The 26055-nt window shown below is 38.1% G+C and overlaps 1 protein-coding gene across 1 annotated transcript in view; it reads right to left on the reverse strand.

Annotated features, from left to right (window-relative positions):
- The window catches only part of PRKCA (protein kinase C alpha), a 150003-nt gene that overhangs the window by 33255 nt on the left and 90693 nt on the right, over positions 1 to 26055 (reverse strand). Inside the window, exons 4-8 of the mRNA XM_030506365.1 lie at positions 25491 to 25602; positions 24635 to 24763; positions 13398 to 13554; positions 13168 to 13302; positions 12357 to 12453 (exon numbers count right to left, since the gene is read on the reverse strand). Coding sequence (XP_030362225.1) covers positions 12357 to 12453; positions 13168 to 13302; positions 13398 to 13554; positions 24635 to 24763; positions 25491 to 25602 — 630 coding nt within the window. The remainder of the gene's footprint in view (positions 1 to 12356; positions 12454 to 13167; positions 13303 to 13397; positions 13555 to 24634; positions 24764 to 25490; positions 25603 to 26055) is intronic.

Consider the following 26055-nt stretch of genomic DNA (forward strand, 5'->3'; position numbering starts at 1 on the left):
GTCATGAAAGCTTACTGGGGATTTTGATCAACACATTGAGCCATTAGCAAGCCTTTAATAAAGTAAATAAACACAATAAATTTCAAGTCAAATCTGGAGAAAAAACCCTCCCATTCACCAAATGTTCTCCATCATTGTGGCAGCTTGTTTCTTAGATTATTGCATTTCCAATTCCATGTAATTATAGATGCTATGAAGGACTATCAATTTCCTAGTTTATACAACTTAATTATCAGGATGCTGAGAATTTGAAATGAGAAAGCCCATTTCTAAGCCCCAGCAAGACCTAATACTTCACCAGACTGAGTTTTAAGTTTAATACCATAACCTAGTGCAAGCTTATAATTCATTAGCGGAGAGTTTTGTAGTCATGGAAACAACAGAAAAGACAAAGTTAGAGCCTAAGCTCTGGATGATTTAGCAGCCCATCACCTTGAACCAGGGTGGGGATGGCGTATCTGCTACACCTTGCTTCAGCCTGAGCTTGCTGTTACAAGTCAACAGGGGGAATGAACTTCCTTGGCCATTTTACCTGTTTCCCTACAAAACACACGCTGAGCAATCTGGGGAGATGCTTTTGCATTAAATTTCCTGTGAAACAGAACAAAAGATTCAAGCTCTTCTGCTTCTTTCCTTGGCTTAACAAATGCTCATAAAGAAGGCGGCAACATGCAGCTTTTCCCATCTCGCTGTGCACTCTCACTGATTCTTATTTGTTCCTTTCAAGAACAAACTAACTAATGAACTAAGAGGAACGTATTGCACTCATTAATGTATACACACATATTTATCCGTATAGAATGGAGCATCCTTGGATTAGACTGGAACAGACCAGGATGACTACACACAACACTGCAATACAGCACAACACCCTGCTGCCGAGGTGATGCACTGGACCACAGGCATTATCAAGGATTCACAAGGTTCATGCAGATCATTTTTCAGCCATATATTCCTCGGTGAAATTACATCCTAGCAAGACATTTCTGCAGCAAGAACAACACTGAATATAGGCAAATAAGCAGAACGCTGTATATCTGCACTCATTTATCATTTATTTTCATGACAGCCATGTCACTATGGTGAACTGTGACATAATGCAATATAAAAAAATGGAAATGCCTTTTTTTACTTCAATAGCTAAAACAGTTATTGAAAAAGTAGCTAGGAAAAGAATTCTTATCAATCCCATTGCTAGTAAAAGGGCAAGGAAGCAAACAGGATGTTTTGTAAAAATGTAAATGGGGAGGTTGATAAAACTCTACCTGGGATTTAAATATGGGCTATTTTGTGTCTTTAGTCTACTTTTCTCCTCATTTCTTCTCCTTCCCTTAAACTTGTGCCATATTTACCCTTTTGGTTAGTAATAGTAAATTTATTTAAAAGATTTGCCTGAAAAAAATAATTGTGCCACACGCAAAAAGGAATACAAATGTTTTTCTGCAGAAAGCATGTGCAAGAACACAGGAAACCGGCTCCTGAAGCCCACCCATATGCTGAACTCCTTTGCTCGTCACATAAGATCAACATCAGAGTGTCCATGAATTAACTTGGGTTACAAATAACAGAAGAGAAAGTGGTGGGTCCCACAAAGAATCCTGGACAATTACTAAAACAGAGTTATGTTGTCTAATCCTACCAGGAGCTGCATGCTTGGAACCCATGCCTCTATCAACACCTTGCAGGCTCACAAAACTGATGAGCCAACTCTACTCAGTGACTCACGGATTTCCACTGAGGTCCATTACTTGCAGCTAGCATATAAAGCTGAGCACGACAGAGGCAGAAGGGCAGGTAATCATGGAACTCCTGGGTCACCCGAAGGTAGAGATGAACTGAGCACCGTAAAGGTGAGCAGAGGCAGTGCTTGCTTGTGCAACCACAAATTACTAAGTGGTTGATTAGTGGAAAAGTTATTATCAGTGCCAGTTAAAAATCGTTAGTAAAGGATGAGAATACTGCATTTTATCCAAACAGTAGTTTAATTTAACGGGTTTGTGTCTTTCTAAATATATACCTACAATCACTTTGCATGATTTCATTTCTTTCCAAACTTTTGCTTGCCAGCCGCTTGCTCTGGGAGCTATTCCGTGTTCTTTACTGACCCCGTGTGGTTTCTTACTCCAAGCAGAAACTATTCTCTCAAGCTCAACATTACATTCAACGGGAATTTACTTAGGATAAAGGCAATAAGAGACTCCTAAAGGACAAAAGTTTAATATGCCATTCAGAGCTGCCTACTTTGGGGGGTTATAACCACACTCCCTATTCATCTTTTTGTTAAATTTTATTTATTTATGTTGCTGTATAGAAGTTAAACTGTATGAGGTACTTGAATACCTGATTTCTAAACAATTCCCAAATTTGCCAGGCTCAAGACTAAGGTAACTATATCCCCTAGAAAATGTAGACAATGAAGTCAAATGACTATGAAAAAGAGTAATTTGAAAAGGGATATATCTACCCTAAGCATAGGAGTTTTGGGGGATATTGCCCTGGACAGCGGATGTCTGGCTGTGAGCAGTGAAATGCAGAGAGGGAAGAGCTTCCAGGTTCCCATTTGGCACTGTCAACATGTTTAATTTGTTTAATAATCCTGTGGCCACCTGGGTCTACTTTGTTTTCTGCTTTTATTGCCAAACATGCCATCCCCTGCAACAGAGCAGTGTCTAACTAGATGAAATGTAATTAAAGAGGCTGCCGAGGAATAATATTCAAGAATTCTTGCAGAAATATCCTGTGGTAGCGGTAATAAAAACCCCAGACAACAAATACGATGCTACAACAGCAAATCCCTAAGTGACAAAACCAGAATTGCTTTTATATATGCTCCTTCATTCTTTAATTATGCTAATTACTGCTAAGTTTCAGTAATACAAAAACCTAGAGTGTAGAATTTGCTTTTAAGCATATAACTCATTTCTATATAGCTAAAAAGAATAAAATTCTGATATAAAATAATCATTTAGGACTTTGGTTCTACCTGAACTTACTGCAAATCTCTGCAATCAAACACCACGGCCATGCTGCAGACCAGGACTGATTTTAAAACCTTGGGATTCTGTATCCAGTGAAATCACTTCGCACACACAAAGATGAAGGTGTTTTCTACATGATGTTACGAAAATAATCTATTTAAACATAAATTTTGTTGGTGGAACAAAAGCAGCACAAATGCGTGATGCTTCCCAGTGCCTGATAATTCCACAAACAAGCGTTGCTGCTGTTTGACCTTGCTCACAGCATTCTCAAATTTGCTGTGATATTATAAAATCATGTTTGTACATTTTACTGGCTTCTAGCTCTGAAGTGTTACATTATCCTCAGGAACACAGCCTTCCTCCTTCATCTGCTCCTGCTGCTTCCTTTCAATTCCAATCTTGTAAACTTGGGAACACAACCTCCCGAGACGTCCCACATAAACTGATTACTTACAGAATTATTTCCATAGACATGCTAACGTCAGTGGTGATTAGCCTGTAGAATGCAGCATGCAGTGACGCTTCTGAGCTCAGGTTAGTGATGCTAAGTCACTGCCAGCAGCAAGGAGAATGGGGATTTGTAACAATGTAGAGAGAAAAGGCAGACAATAAAGAAGAAGCATTTTTTTTCTATGGAATTCTCCTCTTCACATCAGAACAAAGTGCCAACTTTCTTTGTTGGTATTCACATTTATGATTCACAAGGACTAAGCATGAGTTTTGCCAGGAAGCAGCTGTAGGAAACTGTTCAGCTCTTTTCTTAGCTGCGCTCCTTTGGTGACAACACGAACAGACCAAGGATTTTGTCAGTTATATCAATGCACTTCAAGGTCTGGATATAGAATGAAGTGACAACACCAAGTTAGATGTAACTTCCCATTTATCCCATAGGTGTTATCTCAAGGTACCTTTGCTCAGGTTTAAAATACATTTACACAGAGAAACTTGTAACTTCCCTGCATTAAACAAGTTTCATCAATGAAACCACCATGTGATCTTATTTTCAAGTAAGAAGAGGTGTAAAGCATTGAGGGAGGGTAGTCCTCTTCTGTACAAGCTTTTCTGAGATAAAGATATCAGATAAAGAATCAAGGTTAAGAAAAAATAAGTTACTGATTGCATGACAAATGATTACTGCATTAGGAAATATTTGGCAATAACAAATGGTCTTACTCTTTGTTTTTCTGGTTCAGTATTAAAGCAAATCATGCATTAATGGCATCAGCAACTTCAATAATAAAATTTGTCTTTTAAGTTAAGTATTTTAAGCTTTGAGCTGTAAGATGCCAACTGCTTTACGTCAACTTAAATTGCAAAAACACTATTTGAAGATGATAATGGGTTCAATAACCTTAGATTCTTGAAACAGTTTACATCACAGGAGCTTCAAATTACATTTAAATTGTAACTAACCAATGTATGAAACTGAAAGCATGATTTGTGTCAGTAACCTTTTTGCCCTAATAAAGCAAGAGAATTTGTTAGAGACACATGCAACAAAAAGTTCACAGATGTATGTTCTCGATGCTGATATGGGTCTTTTACGGCACTAAGTCAGTGATGTGGTGATTAGTGAAAGAATTAAAATGGGAAGTAAACAGGTGAATTGGTATTTCAAGTATCAGAGCAACTGTGCATATGGGTAATATTTTATGATATAGTGTACTCCAACTAAGATATAGCAATATATGTCGTATATTACGTAGTATACTATATCATAAAACATGCATGCTGTATTACGTAAATTTATATATTTAAATATACAGTGAACACGAGCATTATCTGATCTGTGGAAGCTAAAGTTCCATGAGTGTCTTTCAAATTAAAGATGCACCATTTTCCATGAGAAGGTAGCATTCATTTAGCTAATTCCTTCAAAAAGAAAGGCACGCTGCGTCTGCTGAGGTTTGAGTAAGTAAAATCTGAATCCAGGGAGCACTTTGTGACAAATAATGCATATTTCTTTTTTTTTATGGATTAGAAGAGCTTAAACTGGGGGAATAATAAGTGCATCCTTAAAGCAAGGTGAGAATGAAAGTGAATTTAATAAACTTCAAACACTGGTAAAGAGGATTGTGTGGAAAGAAAGGTGTGGGAGAACACCAAGGAGAAAACTACCTTGAAGAAGTGGATATTTACATGACAGTCCTGGAAGAGACAGGAAAGGGAGAAACACTGCTTGGTTAATAAAGGGCTTGCAAAGCAGAACAACAACAATTAGTAGCAGAAGTAAACAAAATCAAAGCAGTGAGAATACAGAAATGGACACATCTGTTACACAGAAAAATCACAGAAAAGAAACCATGATGTTAATACCCTGCCAGTACAGACCACAACGCAGCGCAGTGAAGTCCAGGTCTGCATGCAGCTGCTCTTCAGTGTGAGCCTCATTCTTGTACATACATACGCTTCATGCATGGAACATTCCTCATGGTGTTTAACCACTGCAATGCATAAAGCTACATGTATGTATAGATGTGTGCAGTCTGGGCTCTTCACAACTTACAAGCACTGCAGAGGGGTGACAGCACAGAAGTTAGGTTTCATTATTTTTGGCCTTGTTTTGAGATGCACATTTAACTTTTATATATGGGATGGAAAAATCCCTGCTGTCAACATGATTTTCTACATACATTCTTCACCTTAAATCACAACATACAGGCTGAGAAAAGCCTTCCAGAAATCACGAGCTGATACAAACTGAGACCAGAGATGTATGTCATCTGGTTAGGAAATTTCAAGTTCTCTAGTTTCGGATATGATGAGTGGATGGGAAACCTCCAGATAAGTGCATATGGGAATTCCCTGTGCCAAACTATAGCATAGAACAGATGGAGTCATCTAACAGCATCTCTATACTGCTGCAAAGTATTCTCTAATGATTAAATATGCACAATTTAAAAATAGGAATGAGTGCCATGGCCAAAAAAAGCAGCTCTTCTTTTTATATCTCTGTATACATAATGAGTGTGTATTGATGTGCCAGTGATATTTTGGCTGGTCATGATTTCAGTGCAGCTTAGTGCCTGTTTCCTGAAAAGTAAATTTAATCCTTTTGTTTACAATCTGAAGTGTCAGCAATGTTAATTCTCTTTTCCATATCACTTTTGCTGAACTGCCTGAAGTTACAGTTATTGCTTCAAAATGGGAATGCTATTGGTTAGATATGGACAAAAACATCGCCATCCTTCAAAGACTTAAAAGAAATGTACTTCACAGCCCTTGTTAAGACTTTAGACAGAGACCTGAAGAACTTAACTCACAAATTATCAAAATCACAAGCTCCTCTACAGGTTTGAGTGAAAATATCATATTTAATTAGAAAACTCACTGGGTTCTTCAGAAGCTACGGAAACAGTCCCTGGAGTCTTCTGCCAAAGCCCTGACTATGGACCTGCAGCACTCTGACCCAGCCTCCAGCACAGAATTAAAACTGCTCTCGGATGTCGTAGACATTGATTAAAGGAAAGGAAGAAAATGTCCTTCTGACCTACAACTGGTGTGAATTATCAGAAAAAAGCCAGATTAATGAGAAAGTACTGGTCTTCTCCTTTCTAACAAAGCAACCAAGAACTGCTTTGAAAGAAATAACAATAAAGGGAGTGTTAAAAGATCTAAGAAACGCAGCACCTGCAGAGAAACAAACTGAAATGTACTGATGTTCAAATGAAAGAGGTTTCTTTAGTGTTAGACGATAACATTGAAACTCATCATAAAGCTTTAAGATCATAAAGCTTTGAGATCTGTGGCAATTTTCCAGTATTGTTTAACACCGGCTGTACTGACGCGAAGAGGGGCCTGACGGTGTAAACACGTTAGCTTCCTACGCAACAGACTGAGATAGGCTTTATATACAGACTGAGATAGGCTACTTGTTTGTAAATTCACTTCTGCACAAGGATTAACACACAAGTGTGGTCAAACAAAATGCTGCCCTGCTTCTGGAAGAGTTTATAGCACATCAGAAGTGGAAATACCTACAGCTCCTGCATCACTGGAGAGGTTATAGGTATTTATAACTAAGCCTGATGCCCAAGCACATTGTCCCTGTTCTTCTATTTACAATGTTAAGGCATTTTAGAAGACATTTTCTTTAGGATCATAATAATAGTTCTGTTTAGAAGCACTGAGATGTCAACGAAATGTCACCACTGCCTGTACACTTCCAATTTTCAGATATATCTACCCTGTTCTGATCTCTGTTCCTTCTCTCGTTATATTTTGGTTTGTTTAGTCTGCAAAAGGAAAGTACAGGTCTAGCTTCTGTGCAGCTTTCATCAGTGATTCCACTGCACAAAGCCTCTGAAAGCATAACCTGAGAACAGCCAAAGCAAGAGTGCAGGGTGTCCAGAAGCACTGCAAAGCTGGGTCATGTCACTTCTTGGCAGCAAAATTATCCCATCAGGCAACTGGATAATAATCATAGAATCACAGAGTGGTTTGGGTTGGAAGGGACTTTAAAGCTCATCCAGTTCCAACCCCCTGCCATGGGCAGGGACACCTTCCACTAGAGCAGGTTGCTCCAATCCCTGTCCAACCTGGTCTTGAACACTGCCAGGGATGGGGCAGCCACAGCTTCTCTGGGCAACCTGTGCCAGGGCTTCACCACCTTCATGGAACAGAATTTCTTCCTAATAATGAAAAAGAGCTGCTCCTGGATGGTTTATCCAGTAGCTAAATCAATCCCAGAAAGGGAAGACTGGAAATGCAGAGTACAACCAGTATGGCCACTTTTCGTGTGTACCCTGCCTGGCCTTCCTACCACACACAAGTTCATAGATCTGGCCCACAATGCTGACTAATAGATGAAAATGGTACCTGATTTTACTAACACTCACTGGTAATTATTTTGTAGAAAACATACTTATCAGAATAATGTCATCTTATTGTGGAGGGATTTTATTGTTGTTCATTTAATTAAATGGAATGCTACAAAACTAATTGCCAGGAAAAGCCACACACATATGATGTCTCAGCTAGAATCCCTACCAAGCTAGCAGCCACAGCGGTAGGTGTGGATGGATGTCCTCAAGAACCACCTCCTGAGGTCCACCAGAATGGTCCCACATGGATCCCCATGGTGGGGACAGCAGTCTGAGCTCTCCCACAGAAATTAAGGGAATGATTTTGTTCTACTGAAACCCACACAGAGAGCTACAGTAAAGGAAATAATCGGAGCAAAAGAAAATGCCTGACATCTTTAGAGTATGTACCAGGAGAACTATTACATATCTTCCCCATGGATGCCTTAAAATTAAAATTATATGAGCACTAACCTATTCCCTCATAACAATGTGCTTGGGTCACTTTAATTACTAAAGCTGACTGAGCCGACTCAGATTGCTCCCATCACTTAATATACCTTGTACTTGGTAAATGTATCCACATGTAAGAATTACAGCTACTCTGCTCTTTTTCTAAGTAAAAAAGTCATTGCTATGGACCATAACAGCTGCTTTATTTTTAATATCATTTTCCATGATGGTGATGTGGAAAGAAGGGGACAGACAGAATAATTAACCAGCCTACTTTTAAACCAGCATTATTCTATTATTATTCTAAGGTGCTATTTAAGTATCAAGAAGTGCTTTGCTAAGCAGCAAATTACAGGAAACGCGGCTTGGCAAACTAAAAAAAACCTTCTTACAACTGAAGTTTTAGAATTTGCACATTTCCCCAAATAACTGAACAATGCTCTAAATGGCAAAAATTACTGCTCAAATCATAACCAGGTATGAGAACTACAGTAAGGTTGCATTATGTCAATATTCTGCTTTTTTGACTAGTAAAATACTATAAGAAGTATATAACAAATAGTAGATGTTGTGGTTAAAAGACTTGCTGGTTTGGGTCCACGGAGCCACCTGGGAATGTTGGGAGTTCCCATGGCAACCTCAGCATGGACAATTATGGAGCAGCTACAATTATTCTGAATATGCCTGTTGAGAACAGTTTCGTTTTGAGATGGCCACAAATGCTGCCATTCTGGAGAGAAAATTCACAACCAAAGGTTAAAACCAAATGAAAAACAGTGACAGATTTTATCCTGCCTCCACTTCCTACAGGAGTATATTTTTATCTCTAAATATTAATAACGATGTATCATCTATAAATCACTGAAGACAGATTTGATCATACTGCTAAATGAGCAGATAACTGATCTGTAAGTTCTAATGACCAGTGAGATCCAGAAAATACGTAGATTCATTACAATTTGTTGTAAAGAAAACACTGCACCGCACCTACACGTAATATAACTCCATTTCTATATAGTGGACAACTTTATCTAGATAATACGTAACAGTATATAAAAATAAAACTTGCAATAAAATCTACTTAGTAAGGTCTCTGTGTGATTCCATTAATGAAACCACCATCCTACTCAACCCTCCTCTTTCTTTTCCAAATTTGGTCCCATTTGTTGGCTTCAACTACTGGGTGCAAGTCAGGTGTTAATTTTTCAACTGGTTTAGATCTGTCACAATGAGCCATGAAGAAACTTCTTCTCATCACAAATAGTTTTTACTGTTCAATTACAAATGTAATGAAGAGAATGTTTCAATCTCTTATTTACTTATTTTACTTATTTAGTTATTTATAATCCTGTATAGTTATTTGATGGTAGATTTAGATTTAAAGTGGAGCTAGAAGGATGTAACAGGATTGTGTAAACAGTTTGAAATCAATGACAGCTTGAGGCCAAATCTTAAAGATGTCTGTTGAACTATAAGACACAGGCAGATACTTAAAAATTGATTTAAATGGGAGGTAGCTCCTAAGTGCTCTTGGAGACGCTACTCAAGCAAGGTTCTAAACTTGAGTCAAAAGGGCAAAGTCAGTTTTAAGAATGCCTTAGATTTATTTATTTTAAGACCAGAAACTGGTTTCAGAAATTTCACAGCCTGCCCATGGCAGTGGTTATGTCACCATCCCTGGAGGGATTTAAAAGAAGTGTAGATGTGGTGCTTAGGGACATGGCTTAGTGGTGGAATGGCAGTGCTGGGTTAGCGGTTGGACTCGATGATCTTAAAGGTTTTTACCAACCTAAACAATTCTATGATTAAATCACAAATAGCAGCATGTTTCTCAGCACTATCTACTTGTTCCTTAGTACAGGGTACCTAAAATAAAATGACTATGTAAGCCAAGATATTTATGATAAGAAAAATAATGTAAAAGATGATCAGAGTCAGCACCACTTATGTGCCATACCAGAATAGCTAATAAGTTAAATATCACCATTCAGACATCTGTGCTGTTTATTTTTACAAGTTATCACAGTAATCCCCCTCAAAACCAAATAAGATTACTTGGAAGTGTTGCTTCCCTCTCTTCCTTCTTCTTTCTTCTTACAGTGGTAAACGTTGAGAGTATGAGGCTGAACCTAAATCCTTTTACCATGTAACGCTACATTATACTGGCCTTGGTCTAGTTATAATCACGTTTTGTTTGGCTACCAGTATTCCCATAAACCATCACTAAGTTTTAAAACTGTTCACTATGCAACTCTAAATGATACTGCTGGAGACAGTGTGTTCACAGAAAACCTATTCCCTTTCCTTGATTAATTCAGACCATTAAAATAGCACCAACCACGCTACCTGCAGAAGAGGAAAAGCTTCAAATACACAGCGCTGAAGCTGAACTAATCAGACTTTGGGACAGACTAATTATTTCTGGGGCAGAGCTGACCCTACGTGAAGCTGCCATTTCTGGGTCCCACTCCAGTAGCTTTACACGCAACCTCTCATGATTTCTACTTCTCTTCATTGCAGGACACATAAACCCTGACTGTTCATTCTGCAACCAATGTATTTACAGTAGGCTTAAGAAAATAACCTAGGAGATTGTAAATTCAATATGCAAACATACTGCATGTAATAGCTGACATTTTCAAATCGACAATTTTAGTGATTTGTCTTTGTGCTGTCTCTGTCTTGAGAAAAAACAGATTTCTATACTTATATCACCAACATACACATATCCACCCAATTCCAGGCTCTGTATATTGCACAGAGATATGGAAGAGGTGAAAAGAATTCCTTTTGAAGCTATTCTTTTTTGGGAGGATAAAAAGTAAATATGATCTTGAATAGAAAATGACCTAGTGCAGCAAAATAAAATCACACTGGTCAGATTACAATTGTAAAGAAAAGAAAATGGAATGGAGATTCAAATACTTCTCAAATGTGTAACAAAAATCATAGTTCATGCTGCAGACAAAAATATGGTAGCTGATCCAAATGTGTTCAGAAGAAATTGATGCACCTTTTCTTTTTCTTTCTTGAAAGTCGAACATGTGCTGTTTTTCCTCACTTTCTTGGGTTAACCCATCTTTTATAATAACAATGTAGAATTCTGCCTGATGGTGAACATAAAAAATTGCCATTTCAGGTTGAAAGGTACAGGCGTGTTTGTTTATGCACAACAGGTACATTAATTACTTTCTGGATAAACACCTAGACCAGAGTTGTAAATGTTCAACCAGAAAAAAAAACCAAACAATAGTGTAGATTGGAAGATTTCAAGTTAATATTGTGTATGCAGCTGGGAAGAGCAGTCAAGGCAGATGAGCTGAATCCAGTACAGCCATCTGCAAAACACCTCGCTCCTCAAACCCTACCTTTCCTGTTGCTGGTTTTAATGGCTAGTGTTCTGCTGTAATATTGGCTATAGTTGCCAGAACAGGCAGAGTTGCTGGCTAAGTCTGTTCATTAAGAAACAATTCCTTTGCATGGCATGGTGAGACCATGCTTGTGACTACGAACCACTCCAATCTGCACCACAGAAGGCAGGAAGACTGCGGGAAGTATTGCTTTTCCTCAATATTTCTTTTCTGTACATTATCAGCAACACCTCCAACCCTTCAAAACTCCATATCCACGTAAAAGCTATCAGAATCTCAGCTGACAACCTTCTACAAAGGTTTTGAGGCTCCAAATAATCAGGAATTAACACTGTAAATATTGTCTTTAAAAGAAAAAGCATTTAGTGTGAAACGTTCTAAGTATTAAAATACTGTTATTTCTGATAATTTAATCTGTCAAATAATGGAGATAATAGTGATAAGGGCTGGCAGATTTTGCAGCAAGGATTAAAAGACATTGAAATTATTACATATACTTGACAAAAAAGATTTTAAAATACCAACTTACAAGTGTCAGAGCAGAGAAGCTGAACTGTCAGAAAAATGGTACAACTACTGAATTACACCATGTGGTCCGATCTCCAAGAAACCCAAAGGCACATAATGCTGCCACAGGCAACAGAAACAGTAGCACTCTAAAATGTATCTTGTAATACATGGGTTTTTTTGGTAATAACGTGAAAAGTGTATGTAATATATAGTTGTACCCATTTGTGTTCTATCCTCACCTCAAACTTCTGCCGGAGCTCTGCGTTTCCATCTTCATCAGCATCTGGAATTGGAACATTATAATATTCACCTTCTTCTTGATTCAACAGCTTGTACCTGTGGAACATTTGAGAAAAAAAAAGGTGACTATACAGTTTCACTGATGTTAGATTTAACATGGGATTTAGCTGTATTGTGTGTGGTTTGTATCAATGTCACAGGTATGTGGAGAACTGCTTTGAAAGACCTAAAGCAAATTCAGAAAGAGCATATATTTAACCTAACGTTAGATCTTTAATCCAAAACTATCTGCCAAGGCAGTTTAATGGACAAGGAAATTCCACCATCCTGCGGCATGACGGGAGATATCAACCCTGAAGAACTTTGGTCTCCAGTGCTTCTATAGCCCTAGACAATCTTTGACAAAAGGTACTTTTTGAGAAGATGTGATGAGTTCTATCCCTAGCTTCTTAGGCAATAGATGGTGTTTTATAAAATCAGTTCCCATGTACTTTGAATTTGCAGAGCTATATATAACATGATACACTTTGTAATGAATATATCATATTCACGATAAAAATAAAATTCTTATCACAAGACCATGTACACAGAACTGAGTGTACAGCAGAAGTTTCATGAACACCACCAAAGAAAAGCATTCCTTTTCTCATCCTCCTTTGTTATAAATAATCTGAATCCCAGGTTTAGTTGCATTTTCAGTGAATTTATAGCCTGAGATACAGTGAAAAACTCCCAAACAGATTGATTATATTGAAGAAAAATACTGGAATGTGTTATATTCTCTCCTTCTCTCTTTTCAGAAACTCTTACCATCCACTGGCTGGCATTTTCATAAGCTCTGACACTCCAAATGAAAGAGATCCCATGAAATCATTTCTGGTTGTTCGATCCCAGTCCCAGACCTCTACTGATAACCGTCTATCTTTGTCTGTAGGTTTTAATTTACTAAAAAGGAAAGAAATAAAGGCATTTTGAATGCAACACTGAAATAAAAGACTCAATCCATACAAAGATACAACATTAAAAGGTGTTAAACTTACAATGTGAATGCTTCATTCCAGTCTGGATTCAGAGTAGAACGGATGGTTTTTGTTTTCTGTTTACTTTCATTCTTAGGATCTGGGATGAGCTTCAGTTTAACATAAGGATCTGAAAGTCCATTTGGATCCATAGGAATTAGGTTTTTTGCTTCTCGCACTGTCAATATAAAACATAGCTGATTTGTATAGGACTACAAATCAACATTAAGAAAACAGTTATATGTCAAACCAGTTATTGAAACATGTTAAAAAATAAAACAAATAAGACATGAAACCCACTTGTCAGACTTGGTACGGAAGAAACTACTTGTAAAGTAAGGCTGCACTTAGCAATATTTATAAGAACAGTAGAGAGAAATGACAGGAGAGAAGAGCAATTCACAAACAAGAAGCACCTATCAGGCAGTTCTTTTCCTGCAATGGAATGATTAAATGCCCAAATCCATCACTATAAATTTTTAACTGCAGCTCTTTGTGCTTTTATTTCCTCATCAGTCTTAGGTTATACAAATAAAGGACTATCAGCCAAATACTATAAAGGCAATAGGCAGATCACAACAGATTTCGGAAGATGGTTATTTGCTACAATCCTTCCTTGGAAGGTATTTAACACTCAACGTCCCTCGGATTCCTGGTTCATTTGTTGTCAGGTGGAATCACTGTAAGCATTTTACCGTGACAGCAACCAAAGTAAATGTGCAGAGAAGACAAGTTTAAATTCAGCCTCACAAAAATGTTAATGTAGCTTCTATTTTTACAATGTCAAAAGAAGGCATGAAGTGAGTTAATATATCTCATGTTGCTACTGATCCCCAAAGAGAGACAAGAATAGTCAGCAATCTGCAAGGGATACCATTTCCTGCAAAGCCACATCCCTGTAACAAAGCAGGAATGATGGGTTACAAAATGGCTCTTACTGGGGGCTTGGCAGGTTTTGGGTATCAGCCTGGCTGGAATTCCTGCAGCACTTGTGAGGTTCATTAAGCAGTTCAGGAGTCACTGAAGGGGAGTGGAGTATTCCAATGGATAAGCAAAGACTGCGCTGCTCTCCGTCTTGTAGAGGACCAGCATAACACCTGCATAACATTTATACTACAGTAAGGTTTTATTCTGCGTTAACAGCATTGAGCCACCAGCTCCTGCTGAACCTAAGCAGAAAAGGTGAATTTTCCTCATGCTGTGAAATCCATCCCACCCAAACTGGTTGTACTGCAATGAACTGCAGTAGTTGAGTTGGGATGGGGAATTCAGAGCTCATAACAGGGCATGTCGAAACCTACAGAAAGCGGTAATGCCCTGGGCTTGTTTTGGACAGAAAACAGCTTTCATTCAGGAATTCTTATGAGAGAGTCATAGTTTAAGATTGGAATTTTCTGGAAGGAAAATCACAAGAAGCTTTGAGGGTGACATGGTTCCTAGGGTATGAAGGAAGGCCAGCATTTAGGAGTCACTAAACTTAGATTGACTGTGCTGCCACCTACTGCTTTCATAGTGTCAACCTCAGGAGGGCTTTTTAAATTTATCTACTTAACTGAAGAAATCTGAAAGGAAATTTAGGAAAGATTAACCCTTAAGTCACCTGATATTTCCTCATGGAAAACATTTCCCACAAAAACCTGAACTTTAGAGTCACTTAAGAACTCAATCAGAGCAGATCTTCAGCAACAGATAGTAACAGTTTGCTCAAGGCTCTCTCCTTCTTTTCACCAGATTTAAATAGCATTTCATATCATGAACGAAAATTATAGACCTTCCCAGGATTTCAACCTGTTATTTCCCAGCATAGAGACTGAATGGCATCTAAGCAACACAGACATTTTATAAAGTCTTGTTTTCTCTCATTATTTATAGAGTAAGAGGAGTCTAATGACGTCTAATGACGTTTAAACCAGCTGAAGTATGTCTTTTCAAAGTGTTCTTTATTCTCCCTTTAGAAATAAAGGCAGGGCTGTGGTGGACTGACAACTGTGTGCTATTGAGACAGAAACAGATGGACAATGCACATAAAGCACAGGACGGGTATGTATTCACAGGTTGATGTAAGTAGCTCTAGGCGACATTCTCATTTTCCAGGATGGAAAGTGTGTTTTAGTATGGGTAATGATTGTGTTCTTTCAAATGACATAACTGCTAAGTAATGATTTAGTGCAAATCTACTTCTTAGCTATTGTGTCATTTGATTCAAGCTGTAGAGGGAAAAAATTGGGGGGAAAACAACAGCCACTGCCACAGAAAATGAGTAATTTCAAACATTTTGACCCGCTCCATTTAACAAGAGGAACAAGTTGGAAGAGAGAAATACCAGACATAACTGGTACCTTATATCCAAAATGGCTGTAGAAAGAAGGTGGAATACAGGAATGCAAGCTACTTACTTTGAACACACTAGTTTATCTGCCAAGGTAATTCTCATGCAGAACAGATACCCTGATGTAAATTAATTATTGAAATTAGATCCTGTCTGGAAAGGAACCACATTAACTTGAACCAACAGCTGATACTGATTAAGTTTCGTTTCTTAAATCTTTGTTTTTAAAATGAGGCAGAAAATGCGTATGGTCTAAAATTTTAAGACAAAATGTAATTCTATTCACTGTGTTACTCAAATAATTGTGCCAGAAAAAATACACCATGTTTTAAAAGAACAGAACAGAAACAAGCATTCTTCTTGCAGAGGGTTTCATCTGTAGTTTTTCACAATCCCTGTATGAAGCAGACACGGTTTTGCAACTGGGGAAATGATAGCTTTCAGTCCAGAGAAACTGTCTCCACTCTCATTTACTCTGAGTTTGCCTTTTGAGGGTCTCTGCTCTGTACCCAGTGGTCAGTTGGAAAACCTTTTCTGTTCTCAACCCATGAAAAAAACCCTTCACCCAATATTAACATTTAGCACACTGAAAGTGATTGTCAAATACTTTTGAGGAATAACATCAAGATTAAATAACTTGCTTCAGTTGAATATTTACAGTCCCAAAGGGACTAAGAACCATAAATGAGTGAAGGATGAAGTGACAGCCTTCAATGCAAATTGCTCGCTCTCTCATCTTACATGTGGTTTTATTTTGGGTTTTGGGGGTTTTTTTGTCTTCTTGTACATAGCACTTGTGACTGCACTGCCAGATTTGGCACATGAACTATTGCCGCAAAATCCACCTTCTGATTTTTATTTTCTATTATTATTTCTATATGTAGTTTGGCATAAGTAAGGAGGAGAACTCTCTATGTGTTCTCCAGCTTCGCAGAAATACACACTAGTAAGGTTTCCATTAAAATTCCTTAACAAAATTGCTTAATTTTAACATGGTACCTTTATGGTTAAATTTTACCTGGAGATGTTCAATGTGAAACCATGCAGTTTTGAGAAACTGGCTGGGTGTATGCAGAGCCCTTCTTGAGGCTGTGCTATGGAGAGCTCCTGGAGAAAGCCACCCCTGATTAGCCTTGATCCATGCCTAGAAACCAGCCGTGACAGGAGGAGGAGGTGGCAGTATGTGTAAGACTAGTTCTTCCTTTCACAGCAAACACAGAAAAGGAAAAAAGCCCTCTAAATAGCAGAATAAAAGAAGTTCAGAGATGAATTGGGAAGGAAAGATGCAACATCTGCTAAATACAGGCTGCCAAAGAAGTCATGATCTCACTCCTTGTTTTAAACTATCTGGCCCATTTGCACTTTTGTCTGCATAATTAGTACCCTTAGACATCTTTCTTCAACTGACTTAGCACTTCTTTTCTTGAGGAAACAGCATGATGATACTTGTGTTAAAGAGTGCTTATCGAGAACTAGCATCTAAGTGGTCCACCTCTTTAAGAGCACCCTACTTTTAACAGGATAGGTCAGGTTTCTGTAAGAGGATTGACAAGGAGAAGCGGTTACCCCTCCCCACCAAAGGCACTACCTCTTCTCTGTAGAAAAAGTGAAATGAAAAAATAACGACATTTAAAGTTAAACGAAAAATAACATCAAGAAAATATATCAACTTACTGTGGATTCTGCTATAATGATGGCAAGCAATCTCAACCTGCTCTATAATTACTAGTTAATTAAACTCAACGCTGTGATCGAGATGTCACTCTAATTTGCAGATGGCTGAAGTGAGATACAGTTCAGCATCACTTGGAGTGTAACTTGGATGAAACTTAAACTACCACATGCCAGTTTTCTGTCACAACTATTGTTATAACTATCCAGCACTTCTGTACTGAGCAAAGCAGCTGGTAAAAGATAATTTTCCCAACATTTTGTCCAGATTAGACTCTTTAACAGGGACTGAGAAAGCACTCAGATGAAAATACACTAAAGAGAAGTATATGTTGAAGTTCCTAGCAAATCCAACATTGCCTAGGTTTTCCTTCTGAAAAACAGAAATATTTGTCAACTTGTTAGAGAAAGAATGTGCCATTTTCCTTCTCATTGTAAAAGAAGACGACATCCTAATGGTGATTCAGCAGAAAATGTAGAGTATTTGATGACTGTCCTATGTCTGTTCTTATATATATATATATGCTACTTATATCCAGCAGTATCCATCCAGAAGCCATGCCTAAAACTGGGACGCCCACTTTTCCAGGAATAGTCTAAAGCCATAAGCAAATACAGAGCTGGTTCTTAGGCATTCATACTTTAAATAAATATCTAAATAAGACAGAGTGGGCTGGTAGAGAACAACTGACATTTTATGTAAAGAGAAGAAATTCAGGCAGGATTTTGAGGAGCTCTGAGAGCGGATGACAAACCCAGAACTTTTTCCATGAGATCTTATAGGTCAGAAGTTGCAAGCCACATGCAGTTATGGATTTATAACTTCTTGTGATACCAGCAAATACATTTAGTCATGGGAATGAGTAAACAAATGCTACTGTCCCTATAACAAAGCTGAATTATCAACAGCATGAGTTTACTCAGTTCCTTTTCAAGTGAGTCACAGCTACCTTTTTCCTGAATTCCCAAATGTTGATAATAAAACAGTTTACTAATCACAGCAACCATTTCTTGCCAATCTTTAACTCCCTGCAGGCAACTTAGATGAGCAGAAATCTCTCAATTACACATGAATAGCTGCTTTTAGAAGATGATTGAAGTCTCAAATGGTCTCTCTGGCAAACTATCCAACAAAATGAAAGAAACGGAGATCGCTGTTAGCTCCAATACATCCTGGAGTTTCTGTCTTCCCTCAGTAAAGCATTAGCAAATTATTCCATAATTCTTATTACTTCCTGAAGAAGATTTGATACAGATTCCAGTGACCTGCCCAGTATACATATTAGCTAGGTGGATGACAGAGGATCCTGTATTCCCAACCAAGGAACTTTCTCCCCAGCAAATTACCACACTCCCCTTAATCACAGTTTAAAAGATTTACTTATTACTGAAAACAGTCTTTCTCCCAATCTGTGTACTCGCACTCTCTCTATGCAAAATCCAAAGCTGCCTCCAAAACTGCTCAGCTTTCACTGAAGATTTATTATAACATTTTATTAAGGTGATCTGATTTTATTCAGACTGAGTGCTTGCTTGCTGGAGCTGGTTGTGACTCTCGTATAACTGGCTCCAAAACAGACCCTGCTTTTCAGGCAATTTCCAATTTCTATACAGTTTTCATCACTAAGAGACCTTTCAGATAGGAGACTTTTCTCTATTCCGTAACTACTCCCCTAGCAGATAAAATGTCTTTTAATATCCCTCCTGAGACCAGTACGTAATGAATGTAGACGACTGGAACTCCTGCCCTTTACAGGTGATTTACACACAAAGAGTAGATGATTAATTTCCTCCCTAGAACAAGATGAGAAATGAACCAATGTTGCAGGATACTTCACTCCTCTGTATTTATCCAGATATTCTCTCCTACTAACAAAATGTACCATCATCTCTAATGGTACTTAGTAAGTACTTGGTGTCTGCAAAAGCCTTCAGGTTTTGATTTCAACTGGAAATCTCATAGGAGCAACTGTATGTTATAAAATTACCTTTATAAGAATTACCATCATAAAAAAAAAATGTACTACTGGGTAGGACAGGTACTTAATGAAACATAAGTCATAACACAAGATATATCTAATCATTTGAAAAGGGATTTGGACTATTAAATTTTAACTCTTATCTGTTTATACTCCTACATAAGTATGTAGCATTTTAGTTAAATTTGTTATATGCATGCAGATGGCCATTTATGAAACGCTAATCTTGCTTTTAAATGCTATGCGTTGCCTATTTCTTCATGGTAAATTAAATTTAATGAATGAAATGGGAAGATTTTAGCTGCTGATGGGGTTGGCATTTGTAAAAGGCAGAGCTCTTTCTGTAATGAATGCAGCGACCCTGCAGATTCTGGGAATGCCAGAAAAGAGATTAGATATTGGTGAGGTAAAACATGAGACTTGTACTTTTGAGATGTTAAAAATGCCTCCCTCATGCAAGTCATTACTTGGGATCACTTTATAGGTATTTGGTACTAAAAGCTGGTCAAACAGCCAAAATAGTCATCTATGTTCTCTTTTAAAGTAAGTTGTGGATATTATGAAATTAATGCTAACACAGACTAATATGGACCTAGACAATCATAAGTAGAATTATTAGAGAGACAAAGTCTGTGTGTGTATGTGTGTGGTGGGATCCTTTAAGGAAACAATTTTTACAAGCATCTAGAATTCCCCTCAAGCTTGTTTGGGCAGAAGCTCTTCACCCCACTGCCCGCAGTGAGCAGTGCAACAAGACATCAACGTGCAGTGCCATAGGGTGGCTCAGCAGTCAGACAGTCATAAACGATATGAAAAATGTATGCTGGGGAGTACAGAACTCCTAGAGAGATGACTGTTGGAAAGCCTGTTATGTGCTCCCAACCTCTGCCGAGGTTGCTGCCAGGTTTCCTCTTCTTTTAAATAACAGAAGCATCAGTGAAGAATAAAACCAGATCTTCTGTACTCTTTCAGCTAGGAAAAATACACTTTGAAACCCCTGAAAACTCTGGGCTGTGTATATATGTATTTTAATAACATTTATGTAACAGCAGGGTGCATTAGCTGACAGCAAATCACTAACACCCTGTGTCTAAACCAGTGCCTGTGTCAGAAGGCCAGTTCGTTATTGTCAGCTCCTGCCAAATCCAACTCCCAGCAGCTGATAGGTACAGTTTAGGATCTCAATAAAGTGGCAGATGGGGTTATTTTCTCACAAAGGTTCCTGTTTACTCACTAAAAAAGAGAAATCAAAACTGTGATTCAGCCACCTGCCAACTCACTTCGAAGAGCTCTAAATTATAAGATGGGTCAAGAAGTAAATGGAAAAGTGACAAAACTTCTAATGCACATCAGGAGGAAGAAAATTCAGTGCAAAAGCATAGATTAAAAATAGACAAAACTGCCTTACTCTGCCTAAAAGCAAAATCCCCAACTTAGACCAACCCATGAAAGGGTCACGAATTTAGTGATTTCAGAAAAAAGCAATTCAGGAGTGTTCCTATTAAAAGAGAACTACCATGCTGATTTACTGCAAGTGCAATGAATTATTAATATTCACTGTAACTCTCAAGCTAGTAGCTATAAAATAAGACACTGATATTTAAGAACTGCAACACAAATGAGCACTGAATGAGGCATACTGACGAGCCCTGAAAAGATGGTGAAGTTTGGCAAAGTATGCCCATACGAAATTCCTACTTGTTTGGGAAAAAGCATTGCAGAATCTCTAACACTCACACAGAAAAGGCTGTACATCTACCTTCAAGCACACAGATTAAGGATTTGACCTCATAGACTGGAATTCATCATGTTTACATATAAGACTGAACCATTCCCACCATTAGTTCAATTCAAATCTTACAAAAATACTTAGATTTTTAAATGATCTGACTGAACCACTGGCCAGCTCCATCTGGCAGTGCTCTGCCTTGATTCTCCCCTAGTATTCAGTGGGGGAAAAAACCCAGTCCTATTTACAATATTTAATCATTAAAACACTCAGTTTTACTGTGTATGTGTTTATTGTGGCCTTTTTGGAAACAAAAGCTGCCACAAAACCCTCAAAGCAATTTTGCAGAAGTAAAACCAAACTGCGACAGACTAAACAGTGTCCCCTAAATGAGCACGTCTTGCAAGCGATGTTAAGGATACTGCATCCTCGATGGGTCCGTGGCTGGGACTGGGATGGTGGAGTTGCCCATCAAAGTGATTTGCAAGATGTCAACCAGAGTGGCATGTCTCCATTTAGCAGCACAAATGTTTTCCATGCAATCAAGGCTGGCTAGGCACGAATCAGCAGGAACTAATTAACAACCAAAACAGGATGCAGAGCAGAGATATTAAGGAATTCAGCTGAAGGAGTTCAACACCTACAGAGTAATTCCTTTGATAAAGATTCAGGCAAAGGCTCAAACTAAACAGCCAATCATTGATTATTTTTCCTGCTGTTCCTAAACCTCCTGGGTGTTTAATTCACCTCCCTCCCCAAAGCTAAAGGCAGTGGTGGTGTGCTTGGCAGCTTTGGGAACTGTCTATTCTAGCAAAGGTTTTATCAATAAATAAGTTAGAAGCAGTGCCGTACTAGGAGAAAAGGAGTTCAAAAGTTTTGCATACGAGTACATCCATGAACTAACTGACAACTACTAATTTTCTTTTCTGTTAAACATGCACAAAAGGTATCTGAAATTTCACCCCATCTGGGCTTAGTCTGCATAGTACTTTTTATTGGAAAAGAAAGGATCTGACTTTCAGGGCAACTGTCATTCTTATTTAAAGGAGTTTTCTGAAAGCTTGGAAATGCTGACAAGCCTCAACCAAGACAACTGAAAGAGCACTGTAATCGTTATATACATAACAAGGTTATAGTAAAGGTTTTTCTTATTGTCCAGAAACCTACTTCATTGTGGGATGGAAATATTTTATTTATAAACACAGAACTAGCAGCATTTGCCAAGTACAGTCGCACCAAAAAGAGCTATAGGAGGAAACCTACAAAATATCGGTAACAATTTTACCATATTCACATCTCAGACAAGACTTTCTCTAATAAAACTGTGAACTGAAAGAATACCTATTTGTGTAATTGCTTTATAGTGCCTTGGTACCACACACTTGTGACAAACATTTTTGTCCCTAAAAGGATTATAAATCTGCAGAATCATGAGAAAATAAGTACGTGTTATTTGTCAAATTATGTGTGTTATGGCAGAAAGTTTCAGCCATATTTCAGAACCTCGGCGCAAAGCAGCCTAAAATAATGCAAATACTAAATTTAGTCACTTGGATGAGTTTCGAATTAGTATCTCTCTCATGGTACAATTACTTTTAGAATCTGCATCAGCATCTGTGAAATGCCTCGCTACTTAGAGAAACCACCTTTCTGTTAATGACAGTACCTTGGACAACTTTACCCCTCCTACATCAACAGGAAGCTATTAGACAAGTTAAGCTACAATTAGGTATCACTTGGGATCTGTTCTGAGCCTTTCTAACTAAAACTTATCATATTTCTACATTTTACAAGGTTTGACAGGAGAACGTGGAGCTATCTGGATTTAGAGACAACTAAGTCATTGATGAATACAGCGCCAGGAGTTTGCTGGTTCTGCAAGCTGTGAAAATTCACTGTGATGGTCTGATTTCCTTTCTGTTGACTACAAGGGGTCTGGTCTCTATTGAGACTCATTCCCCACGGAATAATGTAGGGGTGGAAGGAACATCCTTTTGGTGTGTAATAGGCTCAAGCCTTTTGACTGAGCAGTGCTGAAGCAACACTCAACATCCACAGGTTGCCAACACCACCACCAAGAAACAAAGGCAGAAGTTGAGGTGGTCTAAGAAACCTCCCACTTTGTCCTGCTGCAACTTTGCCCTCAAATTTAACTCCATTTTGCAACACCAAAATGATAAATGATAAAAACAATGATAAAACCATCGTACCCTGTTATTGTTTCAGTGTGGACACTGAAATCAGCGTCTTGCAGCACCAGTTTTGAAGATGTATCAGTGTACATCTAATGTGACACGCTTAGATTTGTTGCCTTCAGTGTTGGTCACCTCTGACAACACGCTAACCAGCACACGTTTCTGAGGTAAAACCTTTTGATAATTTGTGTTTTATGAGTGTCTTCTACTCCATTTCCTACATTATATCACACTTATTTTTATTCTAGTTACTACAGCACGTATTTAAAATTTCCTTAAAGTTCTGAGCCTTAAAAAAAAAAAAAAATCAGTTCTTTTAGAATTTCATTTGTTTTGCAGACTTACCTCTACATATAAAACAACATGAAAAATTTTTTGCTATTCCCTCCCTTATTTCATTTCTGTCATCCTAATTCCTGCCCTGCAGCCTCCCTTTGAGTAAATACACTTCAATCTGATTGGCAAAGAAAATTGTTTGCATTATTTGTGTCCAGCAGAAAGGCAAAATCAATAATAAAGTTCAGTCCCAACTTTACACTTCAGATATCAGATACATTCATTAAAAGCTGACCCCAGCTAAACCAGAAAGCACACAGAGAACAAATGTAACGTGCTGTAAATACAAATTCTCATACAGACTCTGAGCAATAAACTCCACTCTGTGATACAGCACAAGGAAGTCCTGTTGGAGTTAAACAACTTATTACGTGTCTATTTAGGGGGACAAAACAATCCTTCACCTCGCAAAATACATTTTCCAGAATTTTTTCAGAGCTGGAATGGGTCGGTGGGATATGCACAACCAAAGCTCACTCATAGATCCTGGGAGAAATGAACTGCCACCCTCTCTTTCCTTCCCCTCTCTCCCTCCTTCCCATCTGGGTAACCTTCACTTTACAGAATGTGATGATTTATTTTTTTATTTCATAACTCACTGGGAGTAATATCTGGGATTGAATCCAAGGTGATCTTATTAAATACTCTGAAATGCAGGAAACAACCCCTCAGCTGATGAAAGTCCAGAGTACTTCTGCAGACAATGGCTAACTTCCTGAACAGCTATAGCTATCCTACTGGGCTGCTCTCGACATGAAAAATTGACATTACAGTTATTTTCTAATTAATATTCCTACGTTTTTAAAGCTATTACTACAGCTTCCATTTATCTGTTTATCTTTATGAACACCAGTTCATAGTTTCTTAATTCAAGGACATGTCGAATGAAATCCTCACACTTCCAAAGGGAAATACTCCGTCACTAGCTTTAATATACAAAGATGTGACCAAGGTACATAAACCCACATTGTGTATTATACACTTACAAACCCTGCAAAATTCCAAAATTAGTTGTTTACCTGTTACTTCCAGTTTGTCACCATTGACTTCAGCTTTCAGATAAATCCTTCCTCTTTTCTCTGTGTGATCCATGCCACAGAGGCTTGGGACGTTTATTACACATTGCTTATGAACATTCATATCACAGGCTGTGGGTATAAAAGCGGTTCAGACAGCCATGAGAAGCTAATAATATGACTACACTGCAAACACTGAGCAAAGAGAAAGTTAAGATTACAGCACTTAACTGTTGGCAAGACTTTCAGGTTACAGCTATATACTTTCAACTGAAGGACATGGCTAGTTTCCATCTTACACTTTGTAGACAGTGAATGAAACAGAGAATAAAATAATCTACTTCAGAAACCTAAAGGTATCATTAATGAAGTGCAAGGGAAAAAAAGTGAAAATGCAATAAAGATATCCTGGGAATATGATTAAGAAAATAGAGCATTTGTGCCAGCATTAGCAATGATGGGAGTTAGGTTTAAATTGATTACTTGATTTTTCTAGCAGGAGGCTTCCAAGATGAATGAAACACAAGTGAAATATTGGACCTTAGCTACCAACTGAACTGAAATTTCAGTCTTCAACAGCACATTCACCTGACCAGTCCAAAAAGAGGCTATCTCAGAACTGGAATGGCAAAGGCTCTTCAGCCACATCAAACTGAATCCACTGTGTTCTCAGCAACAGAGGTGATTTTCATCAGTATATTATTGTAGTACTGAAATATCCACTTGAAATATAACATTACTATAAATAGCTGACATTTGAAATGGTATTTTCCACAGAAAAGAACTAAGAAGCTGTTACCCAGTGTCTCCACTTACTGTCTAAAGCACCCTTTTGGTAACACAGAAAAACTTCACTTACTGTCACATTTCATCCCTTGGTGCAGAAGCCCATAAAGCAGTGACCCACAATGGTCACAGAAGGTTGGGCTCCCATAGGTGTGGATCTTAAATTTGTGCTTGCTTCTGGGATCCTGTAGGAAGAAACAGAGATTCTTAAGTCATAAAACAGTAAGATTGACACACCTTTACTACATCACTTCAAATACCAAAAACTTGCCAGTTCTGCAACTTACACTACAGGGTGTACCATATTCACAACGCTTATAGTGGTACCTATGTTGGTGCACGTACACTGGCCTCAGCTCCTAATTTTCCTTTGCTTTGGTGTTGCAAGAAAGAGTATGTCAGCTTAGAGAACACAGGCTTGTTCCTGTGATTCATCTCCACTAAAACTTCCATTTACTGACTGGACATGGTCACCATTCTGAAATGATGACACCAATTATACCAGGAGAGAAGGGAAGTAACTGCCAAGGGGTTAATCAGAAATACAGTCAAATGACTGTAAAATCAAGATCCTGATGATAGGATCAATTTGAAATGTTGCAAATTTATAATCTATGTTATTATAAGTGAAAGTGAAT

The sequence above is a fragment of the Strigops habroptila genome, chromosome 14 (assembly GCF_004027225.2).
Source record: "Strigops habroptila isolate Jane chromosome 14, bStrHab1.2.pri, whole genome shotgun sequence".
Classification (NCBI taxonomy): Eukaryota; Metazoa; Chordata; class Aves; order Psittaciformes; family Psittacidae; genus Strigops; species Strigops habroptila.